This window comes from Petaurus breviceps, unplaced genomic scaffold (genome assembly GCF_028583685.1).
Source record: "Petaurus breviceps papuanus isolate PSGF00001 unplaced genomic scaffold, PetGlider_PUasm1.0 98, whole genome shotgun sequence".
Taxonomy (NCBI): Eukaryota; Metazoa; Chordata; class Mammalia; order Diprotodontia; family Petauridae; genus Petaurus; species Petaurus breviceps.
The window spans coordinates 5115909-5137951 of NW_027187460.1; the positions used below are offsets into that span (position 1 = coordinate 5115909).

A 22043-nucleotide genomic window follows, 5' to 3' on the forward strand; every position below is an offset into this window, starting at 1 on the left:
AGGTGTGCTTATTAGCCACTGGACAGCCCATGCAGACTTGCTGCTTCCCAATTAATCTATCAATAATCATTTACTAAATGTCTATTATGTGCTGGGTTCTGTGGTGACAAAAATGCAATGCTTCCCGCCCTCAAGGGAGCTTACATTATCTCTAGGTATATTCTGTACCAAATACCTACAAGGTAGTTGAGTGGGGCAGTGCTATCAGTTGGGTGGAACAGGAAAGGTCTTATGTAGAAAATGGGGACGCAAGTGCCAGGACTCCTGGTATGGTAGGTAGCTGGTGTTACTGGTAGGAAAATGCATTTTGTCAGTGTTATCAACAATAATGAATGACATATATGTGTGTGTGTACACATATATGTATATATAGATACACACATATACTCTCTCTCCTTCCTTCCCTCTTTGTCACCCTTTCTCTCTCCCCCGCTTCCCTTCCCCCCCCCCCCCCATCCCCTCTCTCTCGTACAAGTTACATTTCGGTATGCTGTCTCATTTGATTACCATGGCAGCCTGGTGAAGAAGTTAGGTATTATTATCCTCATTTTACAGATGAGGAAACTGAGATAGCGCCAAGGACTTAAAACCAGGTATTCTGACTGACTCCAAGACCAGGGTTCTTACCGCTACAGAAAATAATACTATACAATTTAAAAACCTACTTGTGAAACTAAAATTGGAGAAAATAAACCAATGATCAGTACTTATAAAATAAAATGTTCTTTATTAGAAATAGGCTTAGTATGTAAGTATACATAGCATGATATTAAATAGTTTAAACTATTCAGATTTTATTTGTGTTATAACTGTTTACAAAAGCAGTCATCTATCTTTTAAAAACAAACTTATTTACAACCTTAGACACAACACATCTATTTTCCTTCATCTGAAGATCAAGTAGAATCATCTGTAAGGAGGGAAGTCTCCAACACCATGTAAAAATGCTGGTGATTCAGCTAAAATACACTATCTGTGCATAGAATCCATGATTTAAAACAGGGAATCTACACTTTCAGTGCTGTAATAGCATTCCCAGAATTTAAATTTATTTTAATTTATTTAAATTACTGGCTATCATTTTATGGTAACCTTAACCTTCAGACACATTTACAAGTGTAGCCCCTCAAAAGATGTAGGGATCAAAATCATCCTGCAGTGGTACCACTGACAGTTATAACCAGATTTCATCACAATCTCACCAGGCATTTTATTAGGCAATGCTCATCAGATTGTAAGCACCTTGAGGGTAGGTAATCTGCCTCTTTTGTATCCCTAGGACTTAGCACAGTGCCTGGCACATTAATACATGTTAACTGATTGATGCATTGATGTGTCCATTCCTAACACTGTTTCTGTGGAGCTAAGTTCCTGTAAAACCATAACAAAAGTTCACAATTATACAGCCTGCTAAGTTGCAAAGCCCTTTACATCCATTATCTCACTCCACCATCACAATGACCCTACAGCAATATTATTCTATGACGATGATTATAGCCTTTATATAACACTTCAAGGATTTCAAAGTGCTTTACTTATGTTATCTCATTTGATCTTCACAACAACCCTGGGAAGTAGGTGTTATTATTACCTCCATTTTATAGATGAGGAAGTTGAAGTTTAAAGGGGTTGTGACTTGCCCAGGGTCATAGTTAGGAAGTATCTAAGGCAGGATTTGAACTCATGTCTTTTTGACTCCAAATCCAGAACTCCACCCACTTTATTATAGAATGTCCTATCTTTGAGGAATCAATTACTGCTATCAGTCTGATATCAGGCCCTGTACATAAAGGTAACATCTTTGAAAACTCAAAATTTTGGATTCAGTGAGGATTGGGGTGGGGGAGCAATAGGAGAAAGAAATGGGTCAGTTACTGACTTTTGTTTAAACATCTGGACCATGGAAACTAGACACATGGCCTTTAGACTCAAGATTTCAGTTATCATCCATTATGTCTGACATAATGGAGAGAAAGCCCCAAACAGCTTGTGAAAAGAAAGCCTTGTTTCCATGTACTAAAGAAATTTCATTAAGGACCCCTGGAATAAAGGGGGCCTTATTAGCGTTCAAATGGAAGGTCTAGGAAAGTACATAGTATCCAAGATGGAAACTCATGGATATACATGCTTACTGCATGTGCTGTGTTCTCTCCAATGCTGCACATATGACATGTCCAAAGAATAAATGCTTCCAATGGACTGATAAAAACATTTGTATCTATTGTATTGATTCTGTCCTGGACTTTTTTTTCTCCTGCAATAAGAGAATGCAGTCCCAACAAAAGAATTATTTTAAATCGTTTTCAACTCCATGAAAGTTCTCCTGTAATGCCTCCTCAGGGTACAGGGGTGGGGGAGGTGTTGACATTCGCGTCAGAAAAAGGCAAGCTCTAGAAAGTTCCACACCAATGTGGAAAGGCTGGGAGTATGGATCCCTTGGCGGATGGTGTTTGCAGCGTGAGGACTAGCCCAGCCAAACACAACTTTCATCACTAGAGAGTTGGCAGTCAGATGATTTTTTTTTTGGAGGGAGTGGGATTTTATAAGGAACTTATGAAACTATCTACTAAAGAACAGAAGAATTTCAGTTTGTATGAATAAAGAAGGTACTCGCACTGATGAAAACACAGATAACTGAATTACTGAAATACGAACATTTTAAATAACTTCCTAGAACTTTTCTCTCCCTAATTTAAATAATGCAGCACCATATACATATGTAAGTAAGCATAGAAAAACCCTGAAGTTGTCCCTGTATATCTGGTAGGCAGTGTCTATGAAGTAGGTCAACAACCAACCAGATGGCCATATAATACTTTAAAAGTACACTTTGTGGTGTGTACTTTTTTAAGTGCTACCCTTACATAAGAATCTTGTTATTCAAGTAACAACTAGAGATACTTAAAAATATTTATAAAAGTTTCTTCATTACATGAGTTATGAGGTCATTAAGAAAAAAATCCAGGCATTAGCCACAGGCAGTATGACACAAATAGCCGCTGGCCAGATCTGCTGTCAATACAGGAGAGTCACGAGCTTGATCATATACAATGTGACGTGAACTTTTAGCATGGAAGTTTTAATGATGAAAATAAGAGTGCTCATGAAACCCACCTGAGAAACAAAATATAAATATAGAACATTTTATCACAAGCCTGTGGCTATGCAGATGGACCCATGAACATGTCCAATGGTCAGACAAGGCAAATGGTGCCACAAACACCCAAGAATCTCTATTGGATTTGCTCAGAAAGTTTTCCAATTTGTTTTCACAAGTAACAGTACCATTGTTACTGGGGTTTTTCAAGCATAGCTAAAAATTCACTGCAGGGACAATCTTGGAGTTAATGGTTTTAAGTGCGGGGATTCTAGATAAGCAAGATTTGGTTGCTTAATGCTGACATTCCTTCATAATCATAGTTAAGTCTTAGCCCACTTTCTATCTAGATAAAGGATCAGAGCATAACTTAGGCTGCCAAAGGCTGAGATTGTCTTGACAACGTGAATATAAAACATCATGGTGGAGTTTAGTCACAGTTCTATGACCTTAAACAAGTAACTTTCCTGCATAACTGGCCGTGTAACCTTAACCCTATTGCTTAGGGGTGGCCACGTGGCTCAGCGAGTAAGAGCACTGGCCCCAGTGTCAGGATGACCTGGGATCGGTTCCAGCCTCAGATACTTGGCACCCACACAAAAATAACTGGCCGTGTAACCTTGAGCAAGTTACTTAACCCCAATTGCTTTTTAAAAAAACAAGTAACTTTCCTTTTCTGGGCTTTGATAAAATGCTTGGATGAGTTGAGTTGATGAGATAAGTTGAATGAGTTGGAAAGAAGGATTTCTAAAGTTCCTTCCACTTAAAAACAAAGTGATGAATGTATGATAACAGCAAAGATATACATTTATTTAATATCACTCCCAGTGGTCCTATTTTCTGGCCATCATCGTGATGGTCTGTGGGAAATATATTTTAAAGTGCTACAAATTATTCAACTTTCCAAATAGCAATCTTTCCTTCCTCTTTTCCTGAACCACTCAGCACATATCGGTCTTCTGCTGAACACAAAGCCTTCACCATGTCAGCATGGGCTACCAGCTCCTTCTCCACAATTTTCTTATCAGCATCAATTACATAGATTTTTCCCTTGTATTTTCCCTGGGATAGTCCTTTGCTGCCAACCCAGATCTGAAGAAGAAGAAAAAAATCATGGAAGTACATTAAAAACTATAATTTAAATTTTTTTCTTTTGTTTTTCTCAATTCCATGTACACAATTTTCTAAACATTTGTTTTTTAAAATTATGAGTTCCAAAGTCTCTTGCTCCATCTTTACTGTCCCCACCTAGAGAAGGCAAGCAATTTGACATAAGTTATATGTGTGAAGTCATACAAAACGTATTTCCATATTAGCCATATTGCAGCTAGGGGTGTAGTGGATAGTGCCAGGCCTGGAGTCAGGAAGACCTGAGTTCAAATTCAGCATCAGATACTTATGAGCTGTGTGACTCTGGGCAAGTCACTTAACCCTGTTTGTCTCAGTTTCCTCCTCTATCAAATGAGCCAGAGAAGGAAATGTCAAAACCAATCCTGTATCTTCGCCAAGAGAACCCTGAACAGGGTTATAAAGAGTCAAATATAAGTGAAAATAATAACAATAGCATGTTGCAAAAGAAAACAGACCAAAAAAGAGAAAAATAAAGAAAGTCTAAAAAGTGTGCTTCAATCTGCATTCAGACTCCATCAAAAACTATCATTTTTAAAAAAGCCTTTCACACCTCCACCATCATCCGAAAGCATTTTATCCACTGTACGTATGATACAGATCTTTCTCTATTAGATCCTTATGTTTCAGTTTTGGACTCCACCAAACAAAAGACGTGATAAATCTGGACTGATGAATTCTGTAATAGGTCCTCCACAAGCAAAAAAGGCATAGATATCCTAAACCTCGAAGGTAAAAATTCTGGTAAGAAGGTACCTTGGGAAAACAACAACGATGAAGTAATAATAAAAATAATGATAATTATCATGATGACGATACATTTATCTCTAACCTATCATCGACCCCAAAGGAGAAAAGGTGCTGAGGCCCGAAGAAGGAACAACTTCAACATTTCTATTTGCTGATACCATGAGTTAAGGGGACGGTATCGATTCCTGGGGAAGGTGGAACTTTTAGAGGAAAATGATCGTTTTTGACTATTTATGGACTTGAGTATGAGTCCTTTGAATTTCTTATCGGGTTAAATATAATCTGTCCTATATTCAATGTTTTGTTAGTCTGGCTGCTTGCATGAGAACTGAACATTCTTTTTCTCTTTTCCTTTTTTTTTTTTAAAGTGAGACGTAGGCATGAACTGAATTCTGATGTTCCAGTTAGGTGGTGCAGTGTATAGAACAGTTGGCCTGGAGTCAGGAAGATTCTTCTTTGTGAGTTCAAATCTGGCCTTATACACTTACTAGCTGTGTGGGCAAGTCACTTAACCCTGTTTGTCTCAGTTTCCTCATCTTAAAATAAGCTAGAGAAGGAAATGGTAAACCACTCCAGTATCTTAGCTAAGAAAATCCTAAATGTGGTCATGAAGTTTTGGACACAACTGAACAACAACTGTATATATCCAAGAAAATTACTGAGAAGCCTCCAAGGCTGAACCTAGGCCTTGTGAACTTAGAGTCACAGGTTTTACGTAAATAAGACTTTTTAATACATCCACTTAATAAAGCATTTTCTTCTTAGTAATTTTGTGACATAAGGTTGTTGGCCCCATTTAATAGATAAGGAAACAGGCTCCGAAAGAGGAAATGATCTGCCCACAGTCACATAGCTAGACAACCCTCTTGCTCTTATATCACAGTTGACTCTTCTAATTTATGGGACTTAGAATTTTTCTAAAGCATTCTCACTGACTTTCACAAGAGCCCTGTAAATTAAGAAAAATAAGTATTTGACTCATTTGCCAAATCCGATGACCTCATCTCAATATAAATCCTTCCTGACCTCTCTCGACACTGTTGATGGTTCCCTCCCTCTCAATGCTCTTGCCAGGTTCTCCTTCCACTAGTCTGACTGTCCATCAGCTTTGTTGTGGTGGTGATTTTTACTGGATTTTCAACCATGTCACACCTACAAATTGTGCTCACTTTATCCTGATCGCTCTTATTTTCTCCAAGTTTCCATCACCAACAGCCTACTGGGCATTTTGAACAGGCATCTGAAATGCAAGATGTTCAGAACAGAACTCATTTCTTTCCCAACCCCCCCCCCCCCATATAAACTTTCTTATTACTACCAAAGGCACCACCATCCTTCCAATCACCTAGGTCCAGAACCTTGGCATCATCCTTGACTCCTCCCTCTCACTCATCCCATATATCCAATCTGCTGCCAAATCTCCTCATTTCTATCTCTACAGTTTCCCTAACCCCTCCTCTCCACTCCCACTGCATCCAATCCCTGGAATGGACTCAACAACAACCTCTTTGCTGAGCTCCATGCATGAAGTCTTGCCGAGTTTCAACAGCCATCACAGAGCTGCCAGAGGATTTTTCTAAGGCACAGGGCTAATTATGGAAAACCCCCTCCACACTCAAAAAACCATAGTTACTCCCTGTCACCTATAGGGTCAAATATAAACTCTTGACTGGAATTCATTCATTGATTTATTAGATTCCATTGTATTTGTTATTTCTTTTAAAAATAATATTTAATTTTCCCCCTAGTAATATGTTAAAAACAATTTTTTTAACATTTGTTCCTGTTTTTTTTTTTCAGTTTTGAGTTCCAAATTCTCTCCCTCCTTTTCTCTTCCCTGAGACAGGTTATACAAGTACAATTGTATAAAACATTTTCATATTAGTTATTTTGTACAAGAAGACTAGAACAAAAACAAAGAATGGAAGAAAAAAGGATAGTATGCTTCAGTCTGTAGTCAGACAGTATCAACTCTTTCTCTGGAGGTGGATAGCATATTCTATCATGTATTCTTTGGGATTGCCTTGGATCACTGTATTGTAGAGAACAGCTAAGTCATTCATAGTTCTTTAATGTACAATATTGCTGTTTCTGTGTACAACAGTGTCCTCCTGCTCACTTCATTTGGCATCAGTTCATGTAAGTCTTTCCATGTTTTTCTGTCATCATCTTGCTTGTTATTTCTTATAGCACAATATTGTTCCATCACAATCATATACCACAAATTGATGGGCATCCCCTCAATTTCCAATTCTTAGCCCCCACAAAAAGAGATGCTATAAATATTTTTGTACAAATAGGTCCTCCCCCCCCTTTTTGAATCTCTCTGGGATACAGCTCTTTCTCTGGAATTTAAAGCTCTTCACAATGTAGCCTCAACTTACCCTTTCCAAGGTTCTTATACACTGCTCCCTCCACACACTGTAAGGATAGGTCTGTCTGGCCATACTGGCCTTCTTGCTATTTTCTCACGCCTCATACCCAACATTCCATCTTCAGGTTCTTTTCCTTTGTGCAAATTTAGAGGATCCACTCCAAATGTTCACAGGGACTATTTGTACCCAACCTGTGGTAGAGCATTCCAAGCTCGTATTGGTCTGATCAGCTACAGTTGGACACACTGAAACCTGACTCCAGCATAGTGATGTCACTTTGGTCTTCTTCAAGAACAAAGGACAGGGGCGGCTAGGTGGCACAGTTAGTAAAGCGCTTGCCCCGGAGTCAGGAGGACCCGAGTTCGGTTCTGGCCTCAGACATTTAACACCCACCCACACACACACACACAAAAACTAGCCATGTAACCTTGGGCAAGTTATTTAACCCCAATTGCCCTCCAAAAAAAAAAAGGCAAAAAGAACAAAGGATAACAACCAACCAGTTTTGCCTTTTTAGCCTGGAAGGTTCTTTCTCTTTATTACTATCTCCTGGAATCCCTGCTTCCTTTCAAAAAGCAGCTCAAACTCCAACTTTTACATAAACTTTTTCTGATCTCCCCATCTGCTAGTGCCCTATTTCTCAAACTAATCTGGATTCATTTGAGATATATATATATATATATATATATATATATATATATATAGATAGATGTTTCAGTAGACAGAGTGCCAGGCAAGAAAACTCATTTTCCTGAATTCAAATCTGGCTTCAGATACTTACTAGCTGTGTGACCCTGGGCAAGTCACATTACCCTATTTGCCTCAGTTTCCTCATCTGTCAAATGAGCTGGAGATGTGTTCACAAAGAGTCAGACACAATTGAACAACAATTGTATATATTTATACATGTGCACGTTTTGTTTCCCCCTTTAGAATATAAGGTACTTGAAGGCAGGAACTGTTGCACTGGGCACATAAATGCTTACTGGTTATCTACCTTTTCACATAAGGAAATTGAAGCTCAGGGATAGGAAGTGACTTAAGCTTGCTAGTAAGTATGGGAGCCAGTATCTGAATACAGGTCTTTCTACTCCATAAGGCTTACAGACGTCTTACATATCATGCCTTTAACTCAGATGAGTCTGGTTCTTCCCCATGTTCTGGATCCCATCCTTTAAATATACACACAGAAAAATTTATTATATTCCAACTTCCAGCAGTATGTAGGTCTCTGTTGAAAAGAACACTGTGATGAGGGGGATGTTTTCAGAAAAACCTGGGAAAATCTATATGAACTGATGCAAAGTAAAGTAAGCAGAACCAGGAAATAATTGTACACAATAACAGCAATAGTGTAATGATGAGCAGCTATGAAAGATTTAGTTACTCTGATCAATGCAATGATCCAAGACAATTCCAAAGGACTCATGATGAAAGATGCTATCTATCTCCAGAAAGAGAACTTAAGAACTCAGTGCAAATTGAAGTATAATTTTCTCACTTTATTTTTATTGCTTTTTTGTATCACGGCTAATAATATGGAAATACATTTTGCATGATTTCTCATATATAATATATATTGCTTGCCTTCTCTGTGGATGGGAGAGGGGCTGGAAGGAGAGAATTTGGAACTTAAAATATATATTTTTTAAATGTTAAAAACAAGGGTGGCTAGGTGGCACAGTGAATAGAGCACCAGTCCTGGAGGCAGGAGGACCTGAGCTCAAATCCAGCCTCAGACACTTAACACTTACTAGCTGTGTGACCTTGGGCAAGTCACTTAACCCCAACTGCCCTGCCCTCCCCCCTCCAAAAAAGCAAAAAAATATGTTAAAAACAAATAAACAATAAATTTAAAAGAAAAAAAGGAATGCTGTGTTGAGGTTTGGGAGTAAGTGGGAGTCTCTAAGAGGCAAACTACATCATAGCCACAAGATTCAAGTGGGAGGAAGATTGGATGTCTTAAGAGTGATTATATGTCCTTTTAGCATGCATTCTCATAGCATTCAAGTCCTTTAGAAGGAAAAAATAATAATACTCAGAACCATGGTATCCTGGGATGAAGTCATAAAAGCAAAGAGGCATTTTACAAAAAATATATATATGCCCCCCAGAGAAGTCAAAGAAAAAGGAAAATAACTTATTTGTACAAAATAATTTATAACACCTTTTTGTAGTATCAAAGGACTGGAAGGTAGGGGGATGGTTGAATAAATTATGGTCTGTGAATGTTATGAATATCATTGCACTGTAAGAATTATGAAAAGGAACATTTTAGAAAAATCTAGAAAGATTTGTGTGAACTAATATAGAGTGAAGTAAGTAGAACGAGGAGAATAATTTATGTAATAAAAACATAAAGACAAACAGCTTTGAAAGACTTGAGAACTGAGTGATGCAATATTGCTGTTTAGTCATTTTTCAGTCATGTCTGACTCTTTGTGACCCCTGGAGTGGTTTGCCATTTCCTTCTCCAGCTCACTTTACAGATACAGAAACCAAGGCAAACAGGGTTAAGTGACTTGCCCAGGGTCATGTGGCTAGTAAGTGTCTGAGGTCACATTTAAACTCAGGAGTATTCCTGACTTCAGGCCTGGCACTCAATCCACTGAGCTACCTAGCTGCCCCACTGATGCAATGACCAATCACAAGTCCAAAGGAGCAATGAGGAAGCATGCTACTCATCTCCTGAAAGAGGTGATGGAGTAAAGATGTATTATGAGATACACATTTTGGGAAATGGCCAATTTGTTTTACTTTGTTTGACTATGTATATTTGATAAAGAGTTTAATTTTTTTTCCTTCCAATGGGGGATGGTGGGTGGGAGAGGGAGAGAATAAACGCTTGGTAATCAAAAAGAATAAAATAAAAGATTTTAAAGTGAGTGATAGGGGGCAGCTAGATGGCGCAGTGAATAGAGCACCAGCCAAGGAGTCAGGAGGACCTGAGATCAAATCCGGCCTTAGCCACTTAACACATACTGGCTGTGTGACCTTGGGCAAGTCACTTAACTCCAACGGCCCTGCCTTCCCCCCTCCAAAAAGCAAAATAGATAAATAAAGTGAGTGACAGATGAAAACAGCTCCTTAGCAGTATCATGCCTTCTGTGGGGCCTAAATTCCAACCATCCCATTCCAGCCCTAAAAATACCAACAAACCTAGCACTTCCACACATGAAGGCTTTAAGGTGGTATATTTTGACTTAATATAAGAACACTCTTAATAATTAGAGTTTTCCAGAAATGGTCTGCCTCAAGAGGTGCTGATTGGGTGACTGTTGGGCAAGAATGTTGCACGGGGAGGGAATACTTCAAAAAGAGTTAGGGCAAGAGGTTCCCACAGTTTGCTTCAAACTTGTGAATTCTATGCTTGCACAAGGTCCTTCCCCACTTTACTACCCTCATCTATAAAACCAGGCAGAGACTGGACTAGATGGTCCAAAGGTTATTGTAATCCTAATATTCTATGACTTAATGACTAGTCCTGGAACACACAGTCATGGGCTAATAGGCTTGTTATTTGCTCACCTGTACACAAATACATCTTTCTTTCTGCTGCCCTGGGATGGGGATAAACCCCTATGACTTTGACAAGTGACAGTTACAAAGTTGATACCTGGTTCTTTACTTTGATCATACAGCTGATCTCTGAGCAGTCTTGAAGCTGAATTTTATGAGGCAGCCTTGAGAAGTCCTTTATGTTCCAGACATATATGTCTTTGTGTCCAGCACACGCTGTCCAGACCTGGTCTTGCTAAAAATACAAATGACAGCGTGACACTTTTATTCAGGCATTTTACTGCTAAGCAGTATCAGACTTGTTAATTATATTCCACAATGAATTGTATTGAAATACCTCAGGAACCAGCTGGAAACAGAGGAAAGAGGGGAATATTTCCTTAAAGAGATCATCAATTTTCAGTTCTTGTCGAAGAAATCCATTTGTTGTCACAACCATAATGCTACGGCCTATACCTGCAATGTTTGAAGAAAAAAAAAGCTGTTCATAATGGACATATCATACAAGTGAAATACGGCTTACCTGTCACATAACAAACCAAGTGAAGGGTTCAGGGAGGAGTAGCTTAAGCAAAAGAAAAACACCCTCACCATGCTTTGAGGAACATTTATTTATTTATTTGTTTGTGTGTTTGTTTTTTTTGAGGGAGGAAGGCAAGGCAATCAGGGTTAAGTGACTTGCCCAAGGTCATACAAGTAGTAAGTATCAAATGTTTGAGGCCAGATTTGAGCTTAGGTCCTCCTGACTCCAGGGCTGGTACTCTATTCACTGCACCATCTAGCTGCTCCCATGTTTAATTTTTTTACAAAGTGTTTTTCAAATCTTTATGTTAAGTATCAAATTCAAACATTTGTTCAATTCCTACCCTATGAAAGGCAGCTAAGTGATACAGTGGAGAGAGGGCTGCACCTGGAGTCAGGAAGCCCTGAATTTGAATCCAGTCCAGATACTTAACTAACTCTGTGACCCTAGGCAAGTCACTTAACCTGTGTCAACCTCAGTTTCCTTATCTGTAAAATAGGGATAATAAAAGCATCTACCTCCCAGGGCTGTTGTGAGGATCAAATGAGACAATATTTGTAAAGCACCTGCCACATTGTAGGTCCTCAATACATTCCAGCTGTTAATATTACTGCTGGGGGAGGGGGACAAGGATGAGTAAAATTAGGAGCTTATGCTCTAGTAGGGGACATGCTATTTCTCCAGATAAAGTGATGAAGTAGGAGAAGGGCTGAACTGGGAGTTGGGGAGACCAGAGTTTGAATCTTGCTTCTGATGACTATTAGCTGTATAACTATGGACAAGCCACTGAGCCTCAAGCTCCTCTTCCACAAAATGGGGTTATTAGCACCTGTATTAGTTACCGAGCAAGGTTGTTGTAAGGGTCATATGAGACAGGCTTTGCAAACCTTAAAGCACTGTTACGTATTATTATTAAAGGAAGGGAGAGAAGAAGGACAGGAGAGAGGGAGACAGAGAAAGGGAGGAGGGAGGGAGGAAGAGAAAGGAAAGGGGAGGTGAGAAAGAGAGAGAGAAACCAGTTTTATGAAAATAAAAACAAAAAGAAAAAAATAAATACAAAGAGAATCTAAGTGCTAAGTGCACCCCCCCCCCAGGTATTTACATTTTGTCTCCCCTCTCAGAATGTAAGCTCCTTGAGGGCAGGGCCTGTTTCGGCTTTTATTTATATCCCTGGCACATGATAGGGCTTAACTAATACTTGCTGTTTTGCTGACTGAAGAAAGAGAATGAATTGAAATAAAACTGCAATGCTAAGTTAGTTCCAAAATACATCTGGATCGTGTGCATTGCCAGACTTACAGCACCAAAGGCGGCCGTTATGAAGCTTAATGGAAGTTAGAGTTTGGCATGGAAGGTGAAATCTCTTATTCACTTTCAGGGTACTGACATTCCATGCAATGATGACTCCGTCCAAACTGCATGAATAGACTTCACTGCTGCTGTTAAAAAAGAAGAATTTTAGGACTCGCTTCTGTCTATACTTTAATTCAAGAGAGAATGTAAGTTCTCTCTGGATAAAACTGTATGTAAGCCACAGGAACAGTAAACAAATTACATAGCGAACTAGGGTTAAAATATCGATACTAGCAATTTGATGATGCCAAAAGTTTACTTAATCAAGTCAGGCCATGACTGTTGGTTTGATAGGATGATAGCTGCTTCTTATTCCTGAGTACTCTCCTGCCTCTGGTGTTTACTACCTACGTGTGACCTTGTATAAGTCACTTGGCTTCAGTTTCCATAGAGTAAGAAGGCTGGACTAGGTGACTTTTGAGGACCTTTCCAGCTTCTGGTCCATGGACCTGTGATTCTAGGACTCGCTGTAGACTGTATCCAATGTCATATTATAGGGACTTATTAAACTCTTATGGTGATGATGCTGGCTAAAGGACTTTTCAGTCTATAAAGTACAACTCTCACAATAGCCCTTTGAGGCATAATATTATATGATTAGTGACTAGTAATATTATTGCTACCCATTTTTAAGATGAGCAAACAGGCTGATCTAGTGAAATGATTTGGTCAGTTACAGCACTGTAGAGGCGTGGGGTAAGGTGGAGAGAGTCGGCCACAGAACCAGGAAGGCCTGTGTTCAGGTGCCCCTGGCATGCTGGAGCCAAGAAGGCCTGAATTCAGGTCCCACCTCTGATACTTATTGGCTGTGTGACCCTGGGCCAGTCATCTACTCCTTCATTATGCTGTGTAAATCTTTGAGATTATAAATAGTGTTAAAGATGTTGACTTATATGGATAGAGGGAGTTTTCTATGTCAATGAAAACACCAGGCTAGTCCCTCACCCCTCTCCCTGTCCCTCCACTAATAAGTGGGGCAGTCAGGCCTTCTTAGTTATCTGACACCAGATAGTAGAGGGCCCTTCCACTAATATAAGAATTCTGATTTTCTTTGTGTCACAGACCCCTCTGGCATCTGGTAAAGTCTACGAGGTCCTTCTCAGAGCCATGCTATAAATGTATAAAACAAAATATGAGAGGATTACAAAGGATTGTATTGAAACATATTTATAAAAAAACATTTTTAAAAAAACAAGTTCACACATTCCAGGCTACACAAACAAAACCTTGAATAACTGAAAAGCTAAAATATAATTTATAACTTTGAAGTTTAATTTTTAACATGAACAATAGCCAGATGCTCCCAAAACGAGCCTTACAGGATTAGATTCTAATTAAGACAATACATTACCTTTTCACCCTGTTTTTGTTTTATTTTCATGCTAATAACTTCTAGTCAGTGAACTCATATGAACAAACCTTCTATTATTCAAAATGAAGACAGGACTGTATCATGGTGGGAAGGAAGTTAAGTGTTACATTGTCAAAATAGCACTGAACGGTTATCAAGTTACTGGGCTTCTTTGTATCTGGCTCTGCTATTGATTTGTACAAGTCCCTTCATCTTTCTCGGCCTCAGAATTATCTGTGAAATATCGGGGTTGGACTAGATTAGAGGTGTCAAAATTGTAGCACTCTTGAATTAAATTAAAATGTAACTGGTAAATGTTCAACATAATACATAAAAATACACTAAGGCACAGATAATGTTAATTTGCAGTTTCCTAAATCGATATGCAGCTCATAGAGATGCATTTCTATTTGAATTTGATACTACTGGATTAGATGATCTAAGGTCCTAATAGAACTAAAAATTCTGAGATTTGTTGGCAAAGGGAAAAAATGTCATTCAAAAAATTGCTGCCTATTTTTATAGCCATGAAGACAATTTTAACTCAGATTATGATCTCTTTCCAGAAACAGATTTTAAAACTTTTTTCTTTTTTTAAATTTTGTTTCTTATTAAAAGACACACCACTTATTTCACTTCTTCATCCTTACTTTACCTAGATTCCTCGTTGCCATCTCCTACAATTAAATCCATGATGCTGGAACGATGATCAGTGAGTTGCTTGTTACAGGACATACTATGAATGTTAATAATGTAAATAATGGAGTCCTGAGAGCCGATCCAAACTTGATTCTGTTCTGCCATAAGCATGCAATTCTGCAAGATGCAAAGGATTGAGAATTTCCTTAACACATGAAAAAATTGAACACTGTATCTTATTTTAGAAATATGGGTTCAAAATTTTTGTCTGATTTTATAACTTTAAAACAAATGTTCAAAAATGAATGCTTTTTAACTTGTATTAAATAGTATTAATAGATGCAAATTATGGAAACCAATAAAATACTACTTTTAACTTAACCATTTATAAAGGACTATAGTAAATGGAATCATTTCAGTTTTCTGGTCCATGATGTTACTATCTACTAATACAGACAATATGATTTTTAAATTTGATCATGGAAACAGGGGGAAGGCACTGGAGTTTACTGAATATGAGAGTGAGACAGTCAGACCTATATATTTGGGAGGATTATTTTAACAGTTGATTGGAGCATGAACTGGAGTGGGGAGAAAGTTGAGGTAGGCACACCCGGCAGCAAGCTATTTCAATAGTCTAGGCATGAGGTTATGAGGGCTTATAACAGAGTGGCTGTGGTGTCAAAGGAGCTGTATATGAAAGATACTGAGAAGGTAGAATCACCCAGCAATTAATTGGCTGTGTGTGTGTGTGTGTGTGTGTGTGTGTGTGTGTATGGTAAGAGAGAATCAAGAATAATAGGCAGATTGTGAGCTTGGTTTTCTTCCCATTTTGTGCTTGTGAAGCTGATTTTTTTTACACCAAATGTAAAATTTTATATTAATCATTATTATATTTCATCTTAAGAGACTGAGTCCAAACTTCTAGCTAACCAAGGATTTTTTGAATCCTGAATGTCACATAAAGTCTCTACTTTGTATTACTTATAAATATAGCACATGTGCCATCGTGCAATTTGCCTAAGTAACTGATATTAGCTTGAGTAATGAATAATCTAAGTAATAAAAATACTAAATGCAACAGAGTCAACTACAAATTTCTGGAAAATTCAAATAAAGACTTCCTTCCAGTTTGATACCAAGTCATTAATTACTATACTCTTAAGGCAAGATTTTGGGGTGGGAGGAACAAGTGAAAGAAAGGAACACTCCAACATTTGTCCAGATGAAGTCTCCTTCCACCACTGTATCATGTGTCTGTGTCAAGCTTGTTGTCCATTTTCCTAAGCTTCTTATCTATTCTTCTGTCCAGCTGATTTGTAGTATACTTTTCCCACAACCTTCTCTCTTCTCTTCCTTTTCCTGTAGATGTTTACTCAAAAACTCTCTGACTTTATGGTTCTTAGAATGCCTCCCACAAATATATTTTCTTGGTTTTAAAAATATATTTATTTAATATTCTGTCTCCCCCTATAACATATAAAGATAATTTTTAATATTTGTTTTTAAAAGTCTCTCCACCCCTCTTTCCCTTCCCCCCTCATTGAGAAGGCAAACAATCTGATATACATGTAAAGTCACAAAAAACTTATTTCCATATTAGCCATGTTGTGGAAGAAAACACAGAACAAGGAAAAAAAAACAAGAAAAATGAAGAAAGTTTAAAAAAGTATGCTTCAATCTACATTCAGACTCCATCAGTTCTTTCTCTGGATATGGATAGCATTTTTCATCATAAGTTCTTCAGAACTGTCTTAGATCATTGTACTGCTGAGGATAGCTAAGTCAATCACAGCTACTCATCATTACAATACTATGGTTACTATATACAATATTCTCCTGGTTCTGCTCATTTCACTTTGCATCAGTCCAAGAGTATATTTTCTTAACATGTAATATAATGTACACATTCAGTCCCCTTCAACACATACAACCTCATATTTATCTAGAAAATTTTCAATGAATAAGTTGTCTTCTCATACCTGGAATTCACTACCCTCCTTGCCTCTGCCTGCCAGAATCTTGTTCTTTCTAAGAAGTTTAGCCTGGGAAAGACTAGAGAAAATTCAAGTCCTTCCTTTCTTTACAAAAATGGGGAAACCACAGGCTGGGATACTGCACAAGTGTGGAATATCCAGAAGGCAAACAGGTTAGTGAAGGGACTTGAGATTGTGGCATATGAAGGTCATTTCAAAGAAATGGAGATGTTTAGCCAATAGAAAGAAGACTTAAAACAAGGTGTTCTTAATCTGGGATCTGTGGATGGTTTACAGGAAGGTTTATGAACTTGGATAGGGAAAAATATCATGTTGTGATAAAAAATTTGACAAGGCTTTTTTGGCCAGAAATAGCTGATGTTTTCCAAGCATCCAACTTGTAATCAATGGTATAACCCAGATCTGGAGAAAATGGAGCCTAATAACTATTAATATTCCTGCCATGTTTTTTTTTTTAATTAGTAGCATGCTACTGCTGTTCACTTATCTATTATTTTTGTCAAATTTTTGGTTACATCAAGGACTGATGGGTCCAAGAGACAACACCTGCCCCACCTCCCCACTGTACTCACAACTACAATTGCTGAAAATGCAAATTCATTATGACTAATGAGATTACTCTGCGGTTAAATCTGGGTTGTCAGAACTCTTTTGAGTCAGGGAAGTCCATAATTGCCTAATGCACTGCTAGTTTAGTGTAGTTCTTAAATGGCAGCCCAAGAGTCCCAGAAGCCCTCCAGGAAGGTTGTGGTCTTGTTTCTTTTATTACACATGTTTTTAATGGTGGTAGGTTTTTGCCTTTATTACTGGTGTGAATTAACATAATTAAATAGCCAATGCTATTTAACATACATCCCTAAACAGTCAACTTACTACCAAAAGCATGGGTGGCAGAGAGTAGATTTGATTCACCCAATGTGTCAGCCCACTCAAGGATGGATATTACCATTGGCTCTTCCCTGAGGGAAAGGAGATGGAGAAGATGAGACCTAAAAAGATGACATGACTTCTCTAAGGTTAACAAGCTAACAGTGAGGGACTGTGGGAGAGAAAGAAGAAGGACTAATGATAATTCTAGTCTTTGGGTATGCTGGCCAACGTTCTATGCCTGGGACCAAGAGAAGAGCAAGGATCTGATTCATTAAATTATCAAAGATGAGTCTTCAAATTAGAAGACAAGCAATTATTCTTAGCATTCAAGACAGTAAAATACCAAAAAAAAAAAAAATGGGACACAGTCTGATAACACAAAAGACTGATGCTGCGCATTCATGAGATGATTGCTCTATTTGTGAATTTGATTGGAAATGGTCTGAGATTTAATCCCCAAAGCATGTAAAAGTAATTTAAGTTTCTGTTTAAAATTACTGGAGAGAAAAATATGCATAGTGGTTTATATATGCCATCTCATTTTATCCTCCCAACAATCCTGTGGGGGTAGGGACTATTATTATTTCCATTTTACAGATGAGGAAACTAAGTCTGAAAGACGCTAAGTGACCTGAGCAGGGTCACACAGTGAGGAGGTGATCGACGCAAGATTTGAACTGAGGTTTTCATGGCTTTTAAAGTCCAGCACTCTACGCACCATGCCACCTGGCTTCCCATCTTTAGGTTTTGGCCTCTCAGAGTATTCATCAGTACTTGGCAGAGTGGAAAGAATGCCAGACATGGAGTTGGAAGCCTTAGATTTGAATCTCAACTCCCACACTTACTGGGTGTGTAACTAGGAAAATGATTTCATTTCACCTCTCCATGCTTCAGTTTCCTCACCTGTAAAATAGGGTAACAACATTTTCTCCATCTGCCTCACAGGGTTTTTGTGAAAAAGTGACTCGTAGCATTTATTAAATACAATATACATATGAGCTAATATGGTGCAAAGGATAGAGCACTGGGCTTGGAATCAGGAAGACTAATTTTCCTCAGTTTAAATCTGGCCTCAGACATTTACTAGTTGTATGACCCTGGGCAAGTCACTTAACCCTATCTGCCTCAGTTTCTTCATCTGTAAAATGAGCTGGAGAAGGAAATGGCAGACCCCTCCAGTATCTTTGCCAAGAAAACCCCAAAATTGGGCCATGAAGAGTTGGACACAACTGAACAACAACAAAAGCCCTCTTATTTGGGCGGTTAGGTGGTGCAGTGGATAGAGTGTTGGCCCTGGAATCTGGAGGACTTGAGTTAAAATCTGGCCTCAGACACTTACTAGCTCTGGGACCCTGGGCAAGTCTATTAACGCTGTTTGCCTTACTTTCCTCATCTGAAAAATGAGCTGGAGAAGTAAACGGCAAAGCGTTCCAGTATCCTTGCAAGAAAACTCCAAATGAGGTGATCACGAGTTGGATGCATCTCACAATGACTAGACAACAAAAACAAGGGTATAATGAAGCCAATTTAGTGAACCAAAGTATTTCAGATTTAAGTTTGATGACTCAGTAAATTAAAATGAATCATATGGTATTGTGGAATATCAGCACGTTGTTGCTTTTGTTATTGTTGTTCATCCTTCTTTCTTGAGAAGGACCAATGACATCATGAGGGCGATGTCTCGACTTGTGTTCAAACTGGATTTCAGTGAGGCTAAAGTCCTCACTCTCTGCTCCTGAGTCATTAAAGTCCAGAGGCAGGACAAATGTAAGGATGAGTGACAATGGTCCAGGATGCAGTGGGTGACCTTGGCCTTTCTAAATGAAAGTCTCACCCAGGTCTCAGTCTGTCTGGGGCAATGCCCAGTCAATAACTACGAACCAGGTAAGAATTGAGACAAATGATGGCCTAATTTATTCTCACAAAAATATCGACCTGGGAAGGGAAGACCCTCAAAGTTTCTGGCCAGAACAGAAAGCAATGGCTATTTACAGTCATTCTAATATTCTGGAGTAAAATGGATCTGGTTTCTCTACAAACTAAGGCTAGTTCATACTGGGACCTTAATCTAAAATTTCTAGAATTTGAGAGAAGAAATGCTGACAAGGTGGAAAGTAGGCATGAGGAGAGGACAGTAGGTGGGGAAGAATATGCCCCCCTTGTTACTCACCAACTTAGCAGTGCCTACTTTAAAGGGCTGCTGATGAATTGTCCAGGAGGATGCATCAAACACAATCACTTTGCCTTCACTTAAAGCGCACCACAGTTTGGGATGAGCATCTTCAATCTTTTCTGCTGGATCAAGATGTCCTAAAAAAAGGAAATCAATCCAGAAACATCAAGAGAATATTATCACTGCAGTTTACACAAAAATAAAAATACTAAATGATTTTTTCATAAGCAAATCTTTTAAGAGGTAGGAATCCATCAATTTTTTTTAATTAAAAAGAAGACCAAAATCAGGTTTCTCTTTTATTCTACTTCCCAAGTCTCTTTCTGAAATCTTGTTCATTACTAAGAGAGAAAATGATTAGTCATGAGATAAAAAGAAAGGAAGGTTGTTAACTTCATGGTGATTCTGCTTGGAAAGGCAGCTGCAGGTATTTATGTTCTGCCATGTTCAATCAATCAACATTTATTAAGCATTTACTATGTGCCAGGCACTGTGTTAAGGGGAGGGGGATACAAAAAGAGGTAAAAGACAGTCCCTGTCCTCAAGGAGCTTACATTCTAAGGGGGGAGACAACATGCAAACAAATATATACAAACAGGCTATATAGGGGATAAATAGGAAATTATTATTATTTAAAGCAATTGGGATTAAGTAACTTGCTCAAGGTTACACGGCCAGTTATTTCTGGGTGTGGTGCTAAGTATCGGAGCCCAGATTCGATCCCAGGTCTCCCAACTCTGGGGCCGGCGCTCTTACTCACTGTAAATAGGAAATTGTTAACAGAGGTAAGGAACTGAAATGAAGAAGGGTTGGGAAAAGCTTCCTATTAAAAATGGGATTTTATTTGGGACTTGAAGGAAGCCAGGGAGTCAGTAGGTGGAGTTGCGGAGGGAGAACATTCCAGGCCTGGGGGTATAGCAAGTGAAATGCCCAGAGTCAAAAGATGAAGTGTCTCGTTCATAGAACAGGCCGGAGGCTGGTGTCAATAGAATAAGGAGCATATGTTGGAAATAAGGTGTAAGAAGACTGGAAAGATAGGAGGGCTAGGTTATGAAGGGCTTTGGATGCCAAATAGAATATTTTGTATTTGATCCTGAAGAAAAGAGGGAGTCACTGTAGTTTACTGAGTAGGAAGGATTGACATGAACAGATCTGCGATCTAGGAAAATCACTTTAGTGGCTCAATGAAGAGTGGATTGGAGCAGGGAGAGAAGAAGAAAAGGAGAATCTGGGGTTTAAGAATCACAAGTACACAAATGCATCGTTTACCAGGGAAACATATTGTTAGTTAAAAAAAGAAAATGAAATGTGAGTGAGGGTAGTCAGATTTAATACACGGATAAAACCTATCACTTGCAAAATTTAGGACTGGAAAATAATCTAAAAAAATCACTTAGTTTAATGTTTTATTTTGTAGATGAGTAAACTGGGTTCAAAAATCAACTGTACAAGGAGAATATGGGGGGAGCATGTTTATCTGGACAGATTATCTGAAAAAGCACTAGGCATTTTAGTTGACCCTGTCAGACTACTGAGCCAAAGGTGTGATATAACAGCTAAGAAAGCTGATAAAACGTCTGACTGCATTAAGAGAGGCAGAGTGTCCGGGACTATGGTGGTGATAACCTCAGCCCAGTCAGATCTGGAGTACTGTGTTCAGTTCTGGCCATCACATTTTAGGAAAGGCACTCATAAGCTATAGAGGAGCCAGAAGAGAAATAGCTAGAATGATAGAGTTTTATGATCAAACCAAACGAGAATCAGTTAAGGAAATGAAGATGGTTAGCCTGGAAAAAAGAAGACTTGGCTGGACTTACTGTGAGGGACCTAGCAATTATTTGATTGTGGTCATGCATTATTCTTATTGGGCAGCAAAGTGGTGCAGTGGACAGAGTGTTGATCCTGGAGTTGCAGGATACATCTTTCTGAGTTCAAATATGGCCCCAGACACTTGCTAACTGTGTGACCCTGGGTAAGCCACTTAACTCTGTTTGCCTCAACTTCTCATCTGTCAAATGAGCTGGAGAAGGAAATGGCAAACCACTCTAGTATCTTTGCTAAGAAAACCCCAAATGTGGTCAATGAAGAGATGGACATAGCCAAAAACAACTGAACAACACAATAAATCACCCTTCTTGGGAATAAGAAGGCATAAGAGCAATGAATAGGAGCTGCAAGGGGACAAACAGTGGACCAGATGACCACTAAGGTCACTTCCAACTGTGACATTCTGTGACTCTTTTGATAATCTTTTATAGTATCATGTCA

At 38.6% G+C, this 22043-nt stretch overlaps 1 protein-coding gene across 2 annotated transcripts in view; it reads right to left on the bottom strand.

Moving 5' to 3' along the window:
- Positions 1-719: 719 nt before the first annotated feature.
- The window catches only part of DENND3 (DENN domain containing 3), a 118364-nt gene continuing 97040 nt past the window's right edge, over positions 720-22043 (bottom strand). Inside the window, exons 18-23 of one of the 2 annotated variants that reach the window (XM_069081362.1) lie at positions 19773-19912; positions 14752-14912; positions 12692-12828; positions 11207-11325; positions 10967-11104; positions 720-4189 (exon numbers count right to left, since the gene is read on the bottom strand). In XM_069081362.1, the coding sequence (XP_068937463.1) occupies positions 3989-4189; positions 10967-11104; positions 11207-11325; positions 12692-12828; positions 14752-14912; positions 19773-19912 (896 nt within the window). In that variant the 3' untranslated portion in view covers positions 720-3988. Of the gene's footprint in view, positions 4190-10966; positions 11105-11206; positions 11326-12691; positions 12832-14751; positions 14913-19772; positions 19913-22043 lie in introns of both variants that reach the window. The other variant, XM_069081361.1, reaches the window with a different exon arrangement.